This window comes from Polyodon spathula, chromosome 12 (assembly GCF_017654505.1).
Source record: "Polyodon spathula isolate WHYD16114869_AA chromosome 12, ASM1765450v1, whole genome shotgun sequence".
Lineage (NCBI taxonomy): Eukaryota > Metazoa > Chordata > Actinopteri > Acipenseriformes > Polyodontidae > Polyodon > Polyodon spathula.
Window position 1 is genome coordinate 45,353,098 of NC_054545.1, and position 19,544 is coordinate 45,372,641.

The 19,544-nt window shown below is 40.8% G+C and overlaps 1 protein-coding gene across 2 annotated transcripts in view; it reads right to left on the reverse strand.

Annotated features, from left to right (window-relative positions):
* Positions 1-310: 310 nt before the first annotated feature.
* The window catches only part of LOC121324059 (signal transducer and activator of transcription 5B-like), a 36,900-nt gene continuing 17,666 nt past the window's right edge, over positions 311-19,544 (reverse strand). For both annotated transcript variants that reach the window (XM_041265479.1, XM_041265478.1), the window contains exons 2-20: positions 15,237-15,302; positions 10,816-10,946; positions 10,335-10,491; positions 9,701-9,790; positions 9,042-9,216; positions 7,937-8,067; positions 7,592-7,743; positions 7,156-7,311; positions 6,576-6,755; positions 6,340-6,427; positions 5,912-6,034; positions 5,556-5,648; positions 4,391-4,597; positions 3,944-4,038; positions 3,463-3,605; positions 2,547-2,702; positions 2,364-2,415; positions 1,424-1,531; positions 311-563 (exon numbers count right to left, since the gene is read on the reverse strand). In XM_041265479.1, the coding sequence (XP_041121413.1) occupies positions 437-563; positions 1,424-1,531; positions 2,364-2,415; positions 2,547-2,702; positions 3,463-3,605; positions 3,944-4,038; positions 4,391-4,597; positions 5,556-5,648; positions 5,912-6,034; positions 6,340-6,427; positions 6,576-6,755; positions 7,156-7,311; positions 7,592-7,743; positions 7,937-8,067; positions 9,042-9,216; positions 9,701-9,790; positions 10,335-10,491; positions 10,816-10,943 (2,361 nt within the window). In that variant the 5' untranslated portion in view covers positions 10,944-10,946; positions 15,237-15,302 and the 3' untranslated portion in view covers positions 311-436. The remainder of the gene's footprint in view (positions 564-1,423; positions 1,532-2,363; positions 2,416-2,546; positions 2,703-3,462; positions 3,606-3,943; positions 4,039-4,390; positions 4,598-5,555; positions 5,649-5,911; positions 6,035-6,339; positions 6,428-6,575; positions 6,756-7,155; positions 7,312-7,591; positions 7,744-7,936; positions 8,068-9,041; positions 9,217-9,700; positions 9,791-10,334; positions 10,492-10,815; positions 10,947-15,236; positions 15,303-19,544) is intronic.

Consider the following 19,544-nt stretch of genomic DNA (forward strand, 5'->3'; position numbering starts at 1 on the left):
GTTTTGTTTTTTTTTTTTTTTAGGTAAAGGGCAGTGAAATCAAATATCTGCAGTAAACAACTTCAGGTCGAATGAACTGGTTTTTTTTTTGTACAGTAGGTTCTCTCTCTCTCTCTCTCTCTCTCTCTCTCTCTCTCTCTAAAATCCAAAACAGCAAAGCAATAAGAATAAAGCAGGCGAATAACATTTACAATATAATAAGCTATATATCTCCCTGTAGTATTAACTGCAGCGTTATTTGTTTTGCAAGCAAATAACGAGACTTTTCCACCAAAAAAAAAAAAAAAAAAAATGCATTGCATTGCATGAGTGTGCTCAAAAAAAAAACAAAAAAAAAAAAAGGATTAACATTTCAAATTGTTTTAAAATAAAAAAAAAAAAATGGAATTAAACCATCAGAAAATCTATCTGGTTTTCTTTAGGAGAGGCTATGGGGTCACGACTGGTTGTTTCCGATCCACTGACTTTCCATTGGTCTACGCAGCAGCTCTTCCACATGTCTCGCTACATCCATTGTGTCATCCAGGTCAAAATCCCCATCTCCATCCAGCATTGAATCAGCGCTAGGGAATGAGATTAAAGGGATTCATTTAGTTTGTCACGCTGTCTGCCCTCCAGGGGTTTGTAGTGGGTGTTCTATTCAGACTACAAAGTCTTGTAGATGGCAGTGCCCCATTTATTAACACAGTAATAAAAGGGAATCAATCACGACAAAAAACTTACATCTAGATTGAATACGAGATCCTGTTAGCAAAAATCCTCTGTTACCTTATTTGACCCAAAACATCTTGTTTTATACTACAGCTCTGGCCAAAAGTTGTGCAAAATCACCCTATAGAATTAACACACTTTGCATCATAAAGTTGAATGAAACCTGCTGAACAGTGTAACATAGCTGTTTGTAGTTTTCCCATATACTTAACGAAAAACTGACCAATTTAAAAAATGTGACCTTTCGAAATCTAACATGAAATACTACTGTACTACTATGAGGCTGCTGGTAGACTTGCAAAATCATTTTGTAGTTTCTTTGATTGCATGATGTTAAATAAAAGATCTAAATGAATGTTCATATAGTTTATTTATTTATTTTAAAATTATGTCTCAATCCTAAAATTCTAGGTGATGCAAAACTTTTGGCCACAGCTGTACTGATACTGTTTTAATGGTAAAGGCAGGTGTACAGATGTTTCTAGTGCCTTCTGTAGTGCACTAAATAGGGAACTGAAGACATTGTTTAAAAAGAATATTCCACTCATGAAAAATAAAAAAAAAACAGTTTCAACTGCCGGTTAGGGAGTTAGATTTGTAAGTTCGAAAATGAATAAGATGTCAAGCAGAAGATCCCAACCAGATGGATAAGCTGGAGTGTAGCGCAGCACTTGTGGGGTGTTTCAGAGACTCTTAAGGCAGGATTACCTACCTTGGCGGATACATTCCATATGCGTGTGAATGGCTTACAGCAGGTGACGAAGCGTGATCCATGAATGCTTGATTTCCACCTGTAGAATCTGAAGAGGCTGTGGCAAACCTAGAGAAAAAAAAAAAAAAAGTAGTATGGCTTTTCCACAGCTGGTCACTGTCTGGTGTAAACATAATATATGTGGCATGTGTATAATTCACTCAGTCACATTACACAAATGCAGGATATTGAAGCAGGAACACATCCAATTAAAACGGTAATGGGCAATTGGCATTTTAAAAGTACAGGGATAATGGCAGATCCTAATTCGAATGCACTGGGTAGACAATTGCATTTTCAACACCGACCCTGAAGACAATCCTAACAGAATTAATGCCCCTGTTGAAACACAGCCTGGAGCGCCAAATACAAAGGCAACAACGGAGAGAGAAAGGAATACAGCAGAGGCAATTACAGAGGGAAGCAGCTGATGTATGTTAATGAAACTCAAAGGCCATTGCCTCACGGAGCAGCTAATGACTATCTACTCTAAAAAAGAAGGGGCTTTAATAGGAGACACCATCTTCACAGCTCAGACGGTATTGGTGATCCTAAAAGTATACTGAATGAGAAAAGGCTGCTATAGCAACCCTTTTTGAAATCAGAACTAAAGAAATGCGTGCACTGCTTCAGTTACTCATCCTCAAGCTGAAGAAAATCAGTCTGCTGCTATAGAGGTCGATGCAATTTGCAAAGCGAGTTGAAACCATGGAAAAGTTCGGGCTGGACAAAAATGCATTCTGTGCTGCTCAAATACAGGAATAGGCTTTGTCATAGTAAGTCATAGTGGAACGATAGACTAGACTGAATTCAGACTCCCAGTCTTCCAGCTAATGAACAAGTGCATTGTTTCAGTTTATTTAAACCTGTCAGGAATTGAAGAGGTGCTGGGTCAACTCACTCTGGTACTACTTGTTTGATCTGTGGCTTTACGTATCCATCCACTGCTTTAGCTGCAAGGGAAAGAATAAGTGTCATTTAAAAGAATACGGCTGTGACAAAAAATTAGCCTTGACCACATCTGGAGCTTTGAATTATGAACTTGGAGGTTCTGACAACAGAAAAGAAACAGAACTAGGCTTACACAGAGGAGGGGTGTAGTATTTTGAGAAAACTTCATCTTTCGGTCTGTCGGGATACAGAAACAGCAGGTGGTTCAGATCACTAATGCGGTCAGCTAAAGATCGGATAGAGAAATCTTTGGTTGTGTACGGCATTAAATTCCAGACCATCCTCTCCCCTGGAAATAAAAAACAAAAACATCACAATAATAAATCAGGCGCTATACTGTATCAATTAAAACCAGCATTACACTCAAAAGGTAAAGTGATTTTCAGGAGGTCCCCGGTTCTAATCCCGGCTCAGCCGCTGACTCTCTGTGTGTGACCCTGAGCAGGTCACTACACCTCCTTGTGCTCCGTCCTTCAGATGAGACGTAAAACAACCGAGGTCCTATTGGAAGAGACTCTGCAACAGCAGTTGTGATGCATAATTCACCTCCTAGTCTCTAAGTCGCTTTGGATAAAAGCATCTGCCAATGACCAATTAGGAGGCTGTGTGGTCCAGTGGTCCCCGGTTCAAATCCCAGCACACTTACTGACTCACTGTGACCCTGGAGCAAGTCACTTAACCTCCTTGTGCTGCGTCTTTGGGGTGAGACGTTGTTGTAAGTGACTCTGCAGCTGATGCATAGTTCACACGCCCTAGTCTCTGTAAGTCACCCTGGATAAAGGCGTCCGCTAAATAAACAATAATAATAATAATAATAATAATAATAATAATATTAATAATAAAGCAAAGAACAAGTCATTTCACGAAAGCTCCAGCATCAAAAATATCATCATCTTTTTGTTTTTTGGCCACACATTTTTAAACAGCCCACATAAAAAAAGAACAAAAAAAAAACAAAGCTATTTTTAACAACTGCTATCTGATGTGCGTTCCTTGGAAGAAAACAATAGTGTTTGACAAGTCAAGCAAATACCGTAAGCCAAACCTACCGGCTTTATTGGGATTGTCCGCCACCCAGGCAATCGTTATGCCTCCAATCTCTGAGTCGCTGAAGCGCAGCAGAAACGTGCCGTTCGGCTTCGACATGAGCATGTCCTGCGCCTGCTGCTTGTTCACAAACCCCAGGATAGCCCTGCATCAGAGACAAAGTGAGGGGTCACCTTTTAATGTGTGAAGATGTAGTTTTAGTGCACTGGTCTGCACCAAGACTCCCCCTGTCCAGCAAGAGGTAAGAGGCAATTTTACTGACTTGTCTTTCTGCTGTTATCATTTATGTTGAGTGATTCTGTTGATCCAATATTTACTTTTTATTATTGATCTGTCTCTGAGCTTGTCTTGCCGAATTGACTGAACAGCCTGCTCCCTCTCTCTATATATGGACAGTAAGCTTGGCCAGCAGGGGTTAAAAATTAAAGTGTCGCATGGTTTGAATGGAACAAGGAAGTCTGCTAAATCAAATAATTCTCCTACCCATCGTTCCAATGAGGCTTCAGGTGCTTTTTTGTGAGCTCCATAACACCATCAAACCACTGCCAAAATGTGAAGTTCCGGCCAGGTAAACTTTCCTATATTAAAAAAACAATAATATTCAGAGTTATTTAACAGATCTTACTTGTGTTATCAGACATACACAGATTTGACTTTACACATGAAATATACATCTGCTGGGTAAAAAAAAAAAAAATACTGAAGATTTTTATTTACTAAAATGAATCTGTATGTTTATGGTACCAAAATAGAGCTTTAGAAAGAAGATGGGTTTGAGAGCTCCTATTTTTTTTTCTCTTAAATCAGCAGGATATGATGACAGCCAGATTCTAAAGTAGAATACGTCAGATTTGATGGCGGTGATATTTCAGTCCGTTGTTTTTATGTGCTGTAACCGCCTCCCTTCGTCGACACATCGGAAAGCCTCACCCTATTGAACTGTGACCAGGTCATGGTCAAGCTGCGGTACTCCTCCGGGTTGATGCTGGAGCTGCTGAAAGCTTTCTGTGCCAGGAACACCAGATTCTCCTCCGACAGGCCCCTGCTACTCTGCATTTCTGCCTTGAGCTTCATGTTGAGAGCCTCACAGAGCTGCGGCCAAAGCACTTTGTCAGGAACTGAGAACGGCACCCTTCCCTGCAGAGCGACAAAGGAGAGGCTGTAGCAAGATCTAGAGTCAACACTTCAAAATGAAGCGTGGGGCTTTTTTTTTTTTTTTTTTGGAAGAGCTCAGTATAGGAGACTTGGCAGTCCAGCGGTTGAAGAAAGAGGCTTGCTACCAGGAGGTTCCAGTTTGAATCCCAGCTCAGCCACTGACTCACTGTGTGTGACCCTGAGCGAGTCACTTAACCTCCTTGTGCGCCATCCTTCAAACGAGATCCTACTGTAAGTGACAGTTGTGATGCATTGTTCACCCCCTAAGTGAAGTGATAAAAGCATCTGCTATATGACTAATTAACCTGTGCTACAAAGACACTGTTCATATTGAAAAAGGTATGATCTTCGCACATTGTAAAAGCACGTGGAACTCCATGCACAGTTATATCAAAACTGGTTCCATTAAAAGGGTATGCTATAAAAGTGTATTAAATGTATACTACAAGATAAAGTCTTCACTATGTCAAGAAACCTTTATCTTGTTTAGGATACCTTTAAGGAATATCCTAGTTCCAAAATACTCGGCCGAGTGCTCCTCATGACTCCTCCTCATGAAATATTTATTTATTTGGCAGATGCCTTTATCCAAGGTGACTTACAGGTGTTACAGGGTTACAGTGCAACATTAATATTTAAACACAGTATAGTTTACAGTGGGTGCAAATATTGCTACTAAATACAATATGAACAACAATGCAACAAGTAAGGATTACAAGTTACATCTACAATGGCATATTAGTAGTGCAATATGTAAGTATATAATCAAATAAATAAATGCGAAAAATGAAAGATAAATGAAAATTATTTTCTGACATATGCTGTAAAAGTGCAAGAGGTGACCACTGCTAAAGCTATTTTGCAGTAGTCATTTATTTCTAGTTTTGGAAAAAAAAAATAAAAAAAACCCCAACAAATTCAACAAAAAAAGGAATCTCACTGGCTCAGCAAATGCATTATCCCAGAGAACCGTGGCAGTGGCATTGTTGTCTTGGCTTCCATGAACTATCACTACTACAGGGAGTGATAACGTCTGGAGAGAGAAAGGAATCAGGTCGTGAACACGGAGAAATGTTTTATGCATGCACACCACACAAATCAGTAGATTTCCTGACTCCTGATTAGTAATTACTGTTTCACCAAGTTATAAAAGTATTCAGGGTTAATATTTTGTTTTCATGCATAATAAATATGTGTCAAATATATTATTACACTATATATAAAATCAGAAATTACTTCTACATACTTGAGTCTTATTCCCCCCAGCAACCCCAAACAAGCCACTCCAACCCGTACCTTTACTTGAAACATTAGTTCATTTCCACCGACGCTAAACTGTGACTCGAACAGGATTGTGAACTTCTCTTCTGTTACCGACTCTGCCCCTCGCCGATCTGAGCGCTTGATCCTTTTTAAGGACTGACAAAGAAGCGAAAAACAGCTTGAAAACACAGAAATATACCATTGCAGACACCCATCTTCACTTCTGGATAAAAGTGGTCTCCCGCGCACAAGTGTCCCCCAATCACGTGCAATTTAAAAATTCTACTCCAGTTGAATCTGTTTACGCCACAGGTACACACACAAGTTTCCTCTGGCCTATCAAAATGCATGCCTTTACTTCAGCCTGAGATCTCAAACAAGCAGGCTCCTGCAACTACAAGCAGAGGTTTGAAGGGTTCCAAAGGCAAATCTGTTATTGTAACCCAAAACTCACAACTCACCATGTTTCTAAAGTGGGCACTCAGGGTTCCTGTGGCTTGGTGATATTCCATTACACAGTTATTGTTTAGGATCTCTCCACTACTGTCACTGAAACAAAGGAGTGGACATCAGCTTTGATCTGAATGAACACAGGAATAGCAACAAGGGTGATGCACACTGCAGCATATCAGCCATGCCTATATGTAACAACAGAAGTTTCCGAGCACAGGTGGGAAATAAAAAAGGAAATCCTTACTTCCTGGTGTTCTCTTTTTTCAAGAGGGTCTTGGCTTGCTGCTCGCTGATTATCGTGGCTTTCACCTGAGGCGGGTTCATGTGGACATTCAACTTCCCCCCAACCAGCAAGCGCACTGTAGCGGCAAACTTCGTCTGCGTTTTCAACACCTGGGGGGGCTGCTTCTCAATAATAAAGGTGCTGTTCCAACACAAGCACACCATAACATTACATTCCTGACGAGAACACGCTGTAGAAATGTGTACCATTACACAGATGTACACCAGTATCTCCCAGCATATCTAATAGCATACTCTTAAAAGTATGTCACTCGTACATACACATAGGGAAATAAGGCATTCCAGGTTTTACTATGCGTTTCATAAGCCACAGTGTACAGGTAACTAGATGTGTATTACTGAGTGCTTATTCAATGGGCCAGAGCACATATTTCATACAACTATCAGTATTTTGTTCAGATCAAGAGTGAGAAAGACGAACAAACTTAAGCATGCATGCTATGCAAGTTCCCAACCACTCTGCATTGCACTGGATCCTCACTCTCTCTCTGTGAAACAGAAACTCAGAAGGCAGTACAAACCTTGTCACGAGCGCGGATATAATGTCTGTGATATGCTTGTTGAGATCGGTGAGTAACTCTTCTATTGGGCCTGGAATGGGCAGCTGCTGTCGGAGATGTTCTGCTCTCCTGATCTGCTGTCGGTTCTGCCAGTTTATCTCTGCCAGTTTCTCACACCTAACAGAGGAAGCCAGATCAAGGACAAGAGGAATGAGCCTGAGCATTGTGCATTCTCATACGGACACGTCTGCTTTAAACATCTTTAAAAAACTACAGATGTGAAGTCTGAAGCTGAGGGAACATGAAGTCACTTTCTCAGGAACAGAGGCTTGAAACCTGGTTCCAGGAGACCTTCTGAGCCTCCAGGATCTCCGTCCCCTGAATTTCCATGTTGGTCCCCTATCCGATTATGAAGCAAGCCCAGCCTTGCGCAGCCCCCCCTCCCTGAGATACCCACCAGGACTGCACCACATCCAGGCCTCCCTCAGGAGGTCCCCCGTTGCCTGACAGCTGCTGCCGCCGCTTCCACTGGATGAGCTCGTCGTCCAGGATGATGGTCTGCTGCTTGTGGAGCAACTGCAGTGTCTTCTGGTGCTTCTCAGCTAGATCCTGCGCCACGAGAACCAAGACAAAATATCAAAACGTGATCCAAAACGTACTGCTGAAGCTTGTAGCGAGGGTCTTCGACTTACTGAATTTTAAATAGTTACATGTTTGAAATGTACATGAGACAAAACTTACAAAGTTACGCTTTTAAATATTGCATTTGGTGTCCTTTAAAGACCCCACACACAGTACTTACCAGTCTGTATTTCTGTAGTGTATTAGCTTCCCTCGTTAACCAGGCCTCCACAGTGGCTCTTTTGGTCTGCAGAGCGGGTTCTCTCAAGAGACGGTCAGCGGGTGGGAGATTAGTCAGGCTGGACAGCTGAGCTGGGGAGCAGAGGCAAGCACAGAGTCACTCAGTGGGTAACGTCCAGGGGGCATGGGGGGGGAAACGAATCCCTTAACCTTGAGGTCTGGAGTGCTCCTGGTTTTAGAGGGATCGCTAAATAATGAGCCGATTTGGTTCAATTGGTTCAGTGCACCCATGATTTGAGGTATTGATCCAGCTTTTACTTCCCGAGGACAACAAACACACATTTTTTTTTCTGATGTATATTTCTTTTGGAGAATGAAATTTAAAATCTGCCTCCTGCATTCTTTTGCATTGGACAGTCATTAGGTAGTAAAAGAAACTTGAATTCAATGACAAACGTTTCAATTAGAATCTTTTTCACCGTCTTCATGGAAACCTGCTGAATGGGCTGTAGGCTGAAGACGGAAAAGGTGGCAGCGCCATTTTGATAAGAGAACCAGATGAGATTTACAGACTGGTATCATGCAGCGGATGGCGTATTTGACGACACTGAAAAAGACTTTGGAATTGAATTTAGTATTTCTAATCCAGCACTCCACAAAGCGTAACAGTTAAGGGTTAACGGTCATTAGGTATTTGGAGACTCTGAGTTCTGCAATCCCACAATCCTAACAGAGACTGACAAGAGTACCCATTGAAACCGATTTCATATTGATATGCTTGTGTGACGTAGATAAAGACGACTTTTGAAACACCTGAATAAAGTCAGTCCTGGATGTCAGATGGAAACGTGGCACTAGGCTCCCAGTTCTGGAGTATGCGCTCCCAATCTGCTATTGGATGAAGCAAAAAGGCAGCTCACAGTCACCAATATGCCACACTTCCATCACTGGCACCAGAAACACAGGCACATTACTGGCACGGCTTTCCTCATGCGATACTACACTAGATCTTGTGGGTGAAAAGGACGGGAAAAAAGGGGGAGACGTTACTCCATTCGAATCCTTCACTCCGATAAAGAGAACTCCCCAGCGTGTGTGTCGCTCACCCTGTATGCGCAAGCTCTCCTGGTACTGGATGATGAAGTACTCCTGGTTGTGCTGCAGCTTGCGCAGGTCATTCTCAGTGTCCTGGGTCATCATACGCAGCTCCTCGAAGGACTGGTTGATCTGGAGGTGCTTCTGAGACATGCTGTCTAGCAAGCCTCCACCAGGGGAGCTAGACTGAAAACACAGGGGAAAAAGTGCTGCTTTTATGGTTTTCATTGACAAATCAACAGTTTCCTGTGGATTCATTAATCAACAACACACCTACCCTGCACTCCCCTGCTCTTTAAAACCACACAGCCACTTTTAGGTAGAAGATTTGTAGAATGAATCAATCAAAAGATCAACGGGGGTGATGTCACACAAATGCTTTTTTTTTTTTTTTTTAAAACACAAATGGACTCAGCATTCAGTGCTACTGAAAGATTCTCGACACCAATTAGCTGAAACGTCATCTTTTGTTGAATCAGTTGATCTGTCTTAAGCTAAAATGGCCCAGGTTTTTGTTTTTCCAACCACAATAGTAATATCACCCAGTATGTTAGTCGCTTCTGGTTGTACTGATAATTAAAAATGTGTTCTTCCAAAACCATAATTTAAATATTGTACCTTACATACAAGAAATCAGAACAAAAACTGTATGAATAAAAAAAATACTTACATCAGTTGCTTCCCGCACAAGTCTCTGCTCGGTGTACAGAATGTGTTTTATACATCTAACCAGCTCCAATGGACATCGGTCATAGGTGCTCTAGAAAAACAAGCTGGCCTCAATCAAACACAGCGAAAGACCGTAAATCTGACAGCCGCCAGATCAGAACCGTGCCAACTCAAACAACAAACACCTTTGTTAACCTGTCACTTAGCTTGCAGTACCCTGTGCAGGTTTTACTGAGCATGGACTGAGGAAAATAATGTAAAACAAATGCATCTCTAAACAAGGCATTGCTTACATGTGAAGTGATCCACTGAGGTCAGCCAAATTCTTACTGTGCTGCTTTCTACAAGAGGAAATATCATGCTAGCAATATTAGTCTGATATCTATGCCAATGAATGTAGCTCACCTACAAGCTAGTATTGGTCATAATAAAGCCTGTAAAACACTTAGAGCTAATAAATTAAGGTTGAGAGTGAACATACTGGTGGTTTTGCTTTACTTAAAAATGACTGCACTGTTCATGCAAATACATCTTTTTAATTGGGAGTTAAGATATTTGGAAGGACTCTGACTGTGCAGGCTCATCGACCATGTCTCGAAAGGGATTCCTGTTAATACTAGTGCTGAGTAACGAACCTTCAGTTGACTGGCGTAGTGCCCTAGTTTGATTTTCAGTAGAAAACCATCCTCCCCAACTTGATGTTCGGCTTTGTTTTGCAGCTCCTGCACCAAACTCTCCAGCAGACGTTTTGCTCGAAATTCTTCCTGGGGGTTTTCCAGATCGATCGAGTCCCTGTAAAATGTAACTAAGCATGTTAGTAGCATGTTAGTAGCATGCAGACAAACACGCACATCCCAGGCCAAAAAACCACAGCTGTCAGCATTTGCAAAAAAAACAAAATGACTATGACCTAGAGATTCTTTATGTATTTAGTACAATCAATATGGCGCAGTTTAACCTCCAAAAACATACACCCAATAGAGATGCAGTCTGAACAGGTTTTGTGGACTACTGGGGACTAGATTGACCATTAAACCCACTCCATTTGTGGCCCGAGCAGCCAGATTTGCACCCAGATCAGTTCCTAGCTCACTCGTAATTTCCACTGTTACGTACCATGTCTGACCCTCAATCCACTGCGAGAGGTAATGACGAACTTCTATGGGAAAGTGCTGGCCATACAGAGACTGCATCTGGTGCAAGGCCTCCCCCTGCAGCTGCTGGGCTTGGATCCACACTGCCATCTTCTGCACCCGAGAGGAGAGAGGGGACAAGAGAAACAATCCGAAAATAAAGGATGAGTGACACTGCACTGCAGCAGCATGACAGCGACCAACACAGATCTTTACCGTGAAAATACACAACATCAACTAACTAAAGGAGGGTTAAGACTGCAAGTTATGAACCTCAAAGCCCGTACAACCCAAACTAACCCTTAACATAGGTTTAAAAAAAAAATATCATCATCATCATAATAATAATAATAATAATAATAATAAACATTTTATTTAGACTATCTCTGTTACTGGGTAGTGGTCCGAGCAATTTGGTTATAGCCAAATATAGAATCTTAATGAACCTTACTCTCCCTATACTGTATCTACATACCTCCTTTGAATATATACCAAGCATCAAAAGAAACATCACTATCATAACACATTTATTTTTGAAAAAAAAGGTATATAAAATGACAGGCATTGACAACATTTTTTTGGTTTCTTTTTAATCACTTGATCGCTCATCCTTGCCCACGACACGCTTGAGTGACTATGACTGAAGCATATGCACTTAATCACCTAATTAGTGAGACAGTTGATTGGACACTGGATATGGAGTGATTTCAGCTGTTGAGTTGCAAGCTTGAATGAAAGCAATAAAGAAAATCACAGAAAAAAAAAAAAAACAATACGCCACGCCTGTCAAGAGAGCAGCGCTTTCGAGCGATCGGCATGTTGGATGCTGGACTAGGGCAGTACACTGTGGCTCGCCGTCCTGGGTGCTCACAGCCAGCGATTTCAAACCTGGCGAGACGGTATAACCAGACACACTCTGTCAATGACAGGCCACGAACTGGGAGCCCAAGAGTCACAACACCTGCCCGAGAGCGACAGATCATTCTGCATCATCTTCATGATGTCAATTGTTAATCAGCAATACAAAGTCACTGCACCTGCTCTAAAACACAGTTTGTCTTTTTTCAATAAATCTAGTAAATTTTATCCAAATATAAGTGATACCTTTCTTTTGATGCTTAGTATAGTTTTCACCTCCCACCCAAAGAATCTGGTCCTCTCGCCTTCTACTGTGACCCTTCTACAATGGGACACTCCAAAACACAAGCAATACAGCCAGCACAGGTAAATAAAGGGCAAGGCTCTGAAAACCGTTTCCCTATATAACCCCATTAAAGTTACACAACGTGAGATTTAAAAGCTACATTACAGTTCCATAGGGAGTATTTTGTGTATTTACACACAATCCAAGTACTTTCTTGCTACTGCAGTTTTATAACGTATAACAATTAAACAATTCACCTCTGCAAACGCAGGCAGGAAAAACGAGTTTCGTCTTTGTTAAGACCTATGGACAGGCAAATGTATTTATTTTCATAGGTCTTTACATGGAAAACAGGTTTCCACAGACCTTAGCACCAGGACCTTAGCAAGAGTTACGAACCCTGTATCTTCCAAACTGCACTCTGACATCACAGGATGCAGGGCTGCTGGTTATTCCCAGGGTCAACAAAAGCAACACGGGAGGAGGGAGGGTTTTATCTTGCAGAGCTCCTAAATCATGGAATGCTCGGCCTTTGTTTGTCAGGGAAGCTGGGACTGTTTTCAAGTCAAGACTAAAAACACACTTTTATAAAATGGCTTTCTTATCTCAGTGGGTTTTAATGTAGCTTTAAAAAATTGCTGCTTTTGTATTATGTGTACACTGTTATTTAAATCTGCTATTTAAATGGTCTGACTGGGTCAGTTGTATTTGTGACACGCTATACAAATGTATTGTGGTTTGTTCTTTTTTTCTGCCATGTACTGTACAGTGCTTTGCGATACTTTTGTATAAAAGCGGTATATAAATGCAATAAATAAAGTTTAAACAGTGTAGTATTTCACTAGACGTTAAACCTAAAATCGACCTGTTTAATGTGGATTTAGCACTGAATTTCACTTTTAGTTAAAAAAGTTTCATCATTTATAGCATCCTGCTGCATTGTATCCCTCCAATTAAATACTGAATGTGATTATCAACGTCAAATTTGAATTAAAACAAATGCAAATATTAAGGTGACTACAAATACTTAATAAAGTCAACTTTGGCATTGGAAATGTGCATGACAGTTTACACAAAATGTTTCAACATTTAATCTATCAAACTTGGATTTACATCTTTAAAATATGGCAACCGCTTAATGTTAAATAAACATTTAAAATATATGTGTTGGTGGTCAATGATTTGCAATGAAAGTATACCCTATTGAAAGTATACCATTTTACAGCATTCAGATGCATTTCCATAGCATTCATTTTGACACAACAATTAACACATCTGTTATATGGAAGAAATATGACTGCACACAGTTACAGTCTTGTGATTTCCAATTGCTCAACAGCAGATTATCAATGCCAAATACTGCAATACTGAACTTGGGCTCCAATTGTCCCAGCAAACATCTACTTTTTTGGATTTGTGTAAAGCCTTAAGTAATTTGAGTTCTGGTTTGTTGTCGACCACATAACTAGTCACATTATGACAGCAAGAAACCCAGTCCAAATCTGAAGTAGTAGCAGCAGCAAATATTTCATTCAGCCTCTTAATAAACACAGACAGGCAACCAGTCTCAAAAGTGAGGAACCTGGAGGCATTTTATTCACCATGCTTATTTCTTTGAAGTGGAAGCTGAGAGTGCAAGATCGTTTCAGCCTCTAAATCTCCCAAAATAAACTTCCCTAGATGATTGTTTAATATTAACTCAAAACTCTTCATTTTGATAGAAAATAATTCTGATATTACGATTCGGTACCCCGCAATAGGACCTGGGTTTTACATTCCCTCCTAAGGATCCGGAGCACAAGCAGGTGAAGTGACTTGCTCAGGGCCTCAGTGAGTCAGTGGCTGAGCCAGGATTTGAACCCAGAACCACCTGGTAGCAAGCCCTTTTCTTAAACCACTGGACCACCAAACCTAAATTAGCACAAAAAAAACCAATAACTGGAGAGCACTGTTCTTAAATCTCCAACCATTTCTGGCAAGTTGAAAAGGTATAGGCCACTGTGCAGTGGAACTCTGCACACAGCAGAACCGCTGCAGTTGAGATCTTGTGTCAAGTGCAAAACAAAACAGCCAACAAGAACAGCCTGTAAAGCATGTATTCATTAGCCATGAATTGCTGGCAATTGGTGGTCACATTGATGACAATATGCTGTAGAAGCCTCCAGTGCGGCACATATTGGATGAGTGCTGCGATACAGCAGTACCTCTTAAGTTTCACTGTTCTGTGCATACTTTTCCCTTGCATGTTCAGAACCAGGTTACAACAATATAAAGTCTTCAATCTACCTTCTGCACCAGTCCTCAAACAGCTTAATGATGGCAAGGAGAATATAAAATGTTACAACATGTACTGTAAGCAGTCTCTCCACATGGAGAAATGCCACGTTAACCATTTAAGTGTAATGTTTGGATGAAATATCTACAAATGAGAGGACGATCTCAGCTGCTACAGTACTAGTGCTATAGTTCAAGCTTTCTTTTCCCAAGTCCCCATGGCAGTATAACCCAGTCCTATTGCAGATGGCCTCTGCCTTACTGTGAATGACACAAAACAGAAGGCTGACTGCAATCTAACCCACAGACATCAAGCAGCAGGCTTTGTTACGCTACAGCTAAAAACAAACCTCATAAAAAAAAAACACAATGCATCTTTTGGAAAGATTGCTCAAGCTTGTGTGAATTTGCGAAACAGCAGTCAAAAGACAAGAGTAGAAAAAAAAACCTTCCACTTTACTGATTCAAATACTGCCCTGGCGCGCCTCTCTTTTTTCGAAACCCAACCAGAGGCTCCAATGGACAGCCACGAAGTGCAGATGTTTACAGCTCGCGTTGCAGCAACGGTTTTGTTTTCAGGCACAACTTCCTGAACGAATGGCGAGCGGCTAAGCGTTCAGGAGTTGGCAATGGTGGCACTGAATCGGGGGCGCTCGCAAGCACAGGAAACAGGTAGGCAGGGATCAGCTTCCTTGCGGGAAGTCAGCTGCTTCAGCCAGCCCAAACACAAGCAGCAGTAACCACTATACCAGCTTCCTTCCACCCACTTGATCAAACATGCGCTGGTGCAGACTGCGTTTCCAGTCAGCAGCTGTCGTAGTTTTGTTTATTGTAGCTATTTTCAGGTCTTTAAGGACTAATAAATAGGAGACCACGATGATGAAGTATCAGAAAGTAAGCAGATTTTGACCATTAAAAATAATCACGCTGTCCCATTAAAAGATCCCGTTGAAATGTCACCAATGAAGAGGATTAGAATTTCTTACCTCTGATCTGAAGTCTCTGTTACCATGTAAATGCAGGAGGTTCTTTTGGAGATTAACACGACAAACCTAAAAACAAAGAAAAATGTATATTACAAATCAATGGCATACTTCTACAGGTCATGGCAAAATTGGAAGCCAGCAAAGCACTTGTACAGCAATCTCTCATTCTCCAGATTCACATGACCAGAAGTCAGCATAGATCACTTTGATTTTCAGTTGATCAATTATCAAAAATAAAAAGGGGACGTCACACACAGCTCTGACAGCACCAATGACATGCCAGCCTATAGCCAATGCCACACTCCTTTACCTTTTCATGGGCACGAACTTAAAACTATACAGAAATCGTTCAGAAATCTATAAACTCTGGGTTTAATCCAAAGACTTTGGAGCAAACCACACACGTATATTTTCAGCCTGGAATCGGCAAACCACAGATCGTGTACTGTACTGTGACTCATTACCCAGCAGAGACCAATATAGAGAAATTAACTCCAACCAACATGCATTACAGCAGTTGTCTATGAGGCTGAAAATCTACGTTTGAATCTATTTGCCAGGGGAAAAAGCTGACTAGTATTTACAGTCACCTTTACATTTTACTCTTGTATGTGAACTGAACTGTACACTGGTCTTCACATACATTCAATTACAGTGGTTTACAATCCAGCAACATGCTGAACAGTATAACAAATACATGCAACAGTTAATTTTCAGTGAAACACTATTTTGATGTGTTTATATGTTGTTTAAAAAAAAAAAAAAAAACTGTACATATTACAGTTCATTAATGAGTTGAATCAACATCTGCCAAAGGCTATAACTTTGTGATGCACTTTATAGTGGTACTGAACCCCTCATAACTTTACCAAGCCCAGACATCTACTGTACAGCAGTTCACTTGCATGAGGTCACTATCTCCCTCCAATCAGCGCAGTGCTGCGGTGAAAGCAGGAAGCCGGAAGAGCTCTCCTCTAGCTCCACCAAACACAAATGAGAGACGTGCTGTGCTGCAGATGTGCTGTTATTAGCTTTTCTGAGTCATACCAACACTAGAAATGCCTTCTCAGCAACTTGCTGTAGAGTATGAATGAGAGAGCTGGCTTTAAAAAAAAATCAATGGCACTTTCCTTATACGGGCCGACTTTTTCAATCTGCCTTTAATGACTCTTTAGAACCCTCTTGACTTTTTTTTTGTGTGTGTTCAATCAGACCGCTTAAAAAGATTTTTTTTGCCTGCAACTTGCTGTTCTACATGATTTCTGTGACGCTTTTTTTATGAAAGCCTGTGACATGAATTTGTATACAGCATAACAAAACGGTGGGGAAACAGTTCACACACACACACAATTCGTTCCCTCAGAGATCCGCGAGCATAGTTACTTGCGTGCCCACTGTGACGTCCATTCTTAAATATGTGATGGCTTCGGGCTATAAAGATGCTTTCACGTCATACTGGTGACCTCTGAATCTAGGATATTTTGAAAAAACTAGACACAAGAGCATTTGTGTCTCAGCCCTTAATTCCATTTATTCTTGGGGAAGCTGTGACGTGGACACATGGCAGATTGGTAGAGAGCCGAGATCACTACAACACATTTCACAACCCCCACTATGGACACGTCCGATGGATGAGACTAACTACAGACATAACTTTTAACCACAGCATCCCAGGGGTAAAAACACGTCACATCTGATTTCCCTTCAATGCAGCAGCTGCTCCAGTTCCTTATTCCTAACACAGATCACTGTTAATTCTTCTCTGTTGCTCTGCGTGTTTACTGTGCACCAGAGCTACTTTCAAAGCTACAAATTCTAGATAAAAGATAAAGAACAGACAACAAACACAATGCTGTATGTTCACAGCCTCTAACCTTTTCAGACTACGGTCACTAAAAAAAGATAATCCTCTTTAAATCTATACATACTGCAATGGAAAGACCAATTTTTTTTGGGGGGGGGGGGGGGGGGGGGGGGGGGGGGGGGGTGGTATTTATTCTAACAAAGTGCATGTATGTTAAGTAAAACAGTGATGTTAAAGTGATCCTTTGAGGATTGGGAAAGAATGGTTTTAAACCTGCATGCTAACATGACATTGCTTCTGCAAGTCCCTGCTTGCAATCCATGGTCATGCTCTGCACGGAAGGAATTAGACCCAGTTGGCAGTGATGAACCATAGGGGCCAGTTTTCAGTTGCCAGTGACTTTGATTGAGAGATCCGACACTTGAAGCTTTTACAGCTCTCCTCACCTTTACAACTGCGTGCCAATCAATGGCAACAACCACTGACTGAATACCGTCGCGCATCTGACTGTGGTGGCACCAGAGTAAGAATGGATGTTTAAAAAAACAAATAAATGAATCCTGTTTTAAATCCCATTATACGCTGCTGAAATATATGACTGTATTTCACACAATTACTGTTTTGAGATTCAGCTTTTATTAGGGAGCGCCCCTAAATCCCTTGTTGTCATTTTCATCTGGAACAGACGCTCTCCTGGATGTAAACAAACCACTCTTTTACTCTGCGCCTGTCTGTATAGCCATGGCAATGCAACCGCCTTGAGCTGCGCGGAAGGCTCCCCCCTCACGCCCCCCAGCCAATCAGGACTTCGCCATCAGCTCCAGATTTCTTATTTATTCATTTATTTTTTTATATAAACAGTTGGGGCAGATACACGACAGATTACTGTACTTCTTAAAGGCAATTATGAGTATGACTGTCAGCACAGCCCTACAAGACAGAATACTCTTGGTATCTTCTCTGGATTTACTTGGAGGTTTATTGCCATGTTTGTTCACTTGGCGTGTGTGTGTGTGTAACACAGAGGCGTGCTTGGAATTACCCGTCTTTTTAAGGGGGTGGGGTAAAACCAAACAAGCCCTGTTGAAAGCGAATAAATCCTGTCCTTTTGTCTGCATGCTAAACCGTTTAGTGCTGCATGAACAGATCATCTCACTGTTCTATAACAACAATGAACAGGTGAATGCTAGATGTTATGAAGCATTACGATACAAACAGGATGAAATTGACCTACAGCATATACTTACATCTGCAGTCACAAACATTACAGCAAAACATGCTCTGTTCTTTCTTATTAATCATTAGCACCTTTGACAAGAATGGGATTAGTCTGATATGCCTGCGTTTACACCCCCAAACTTTTACAAGAGAATCAATGCAAGGAGCCAACACAAGTAAGCAAAATATATTTCAAACAGGTTTCAGGACCGTCTTGTATCTTGAGGATTTATAATCGTCTTTCCAAATCGTCGGAGCGCGTCTAAAAAGCAGGCCTTCCCAGCAACAAAGGGTTCAGGTTAAAAGTGTCCACCAAAACATCTCTGTGCAAAACACTTGGTTCCCACTGAAATACAGGAACTGCAGGGCAGAGGAAAATCTTTTCAGTACAGCCTGTGCTTAATAATAAAAAATAAATGGTTTTGGAAAAACTTCACCATGGGGACGGACGTATAAGACCCATTGCAGAGCGGTCTGATCCATTCCTTGTTTTACTAGGAGTTTAATAGGACACACCAGTGCTTTGATGTTAATGATAGTCAACACTCGGATATTCATCACCAATACACGTCAGTGACGTTTTACCTCCCTTGTATTAAGAATCAATCCCCATTTATATATATATATATATATATATATATATATATATATATATATATATATATATATATATATATATATATATATATATACACACACACACACACACACACACACACACACACACACAAACACATATGTAATAAATGAATGCACTTACCTGTCGCACGCGATTTCAGACCCTGTATGTAACAGTTAATCATTAAGCAGTTTTAGATACTCTGACGTCTTTTTTTTTTTTTTTATCTGTGATCTTTTGTTGTTTTTGTGCATTTTCCTCTGCACATGAACTGTGACATTAGGGCCTTATCCAGCTCTATATTCTGCTGTTTAGAATATGACTTGGGAAACTGTGGGTTTGTTTTTGTGTTTTTTAATCTTTTGGTTTTGCTAAATTGCACTACCTTTTATGTTTTACGCAGTTCTGTGCATGAATAACATTTCGTTTTCTCTTTTGTGTTGTGTTATTAATGGGAAATTTTACATACTGCTACAATACGTACCGGATTTAAAAGTATGTACTGTGTTACAGTCCACGTGTCATCTCTTTAGTTCTGGCAAGCGATATTTTCAGAATCATATCGTTCTGAATTAAAATACTACTTCCATTGAAAACACAGTACTGTACCAACAAAACCAATAGAGTACATCTAAATAGAAGCCTGCTTATTTAAAAACACAGCCCT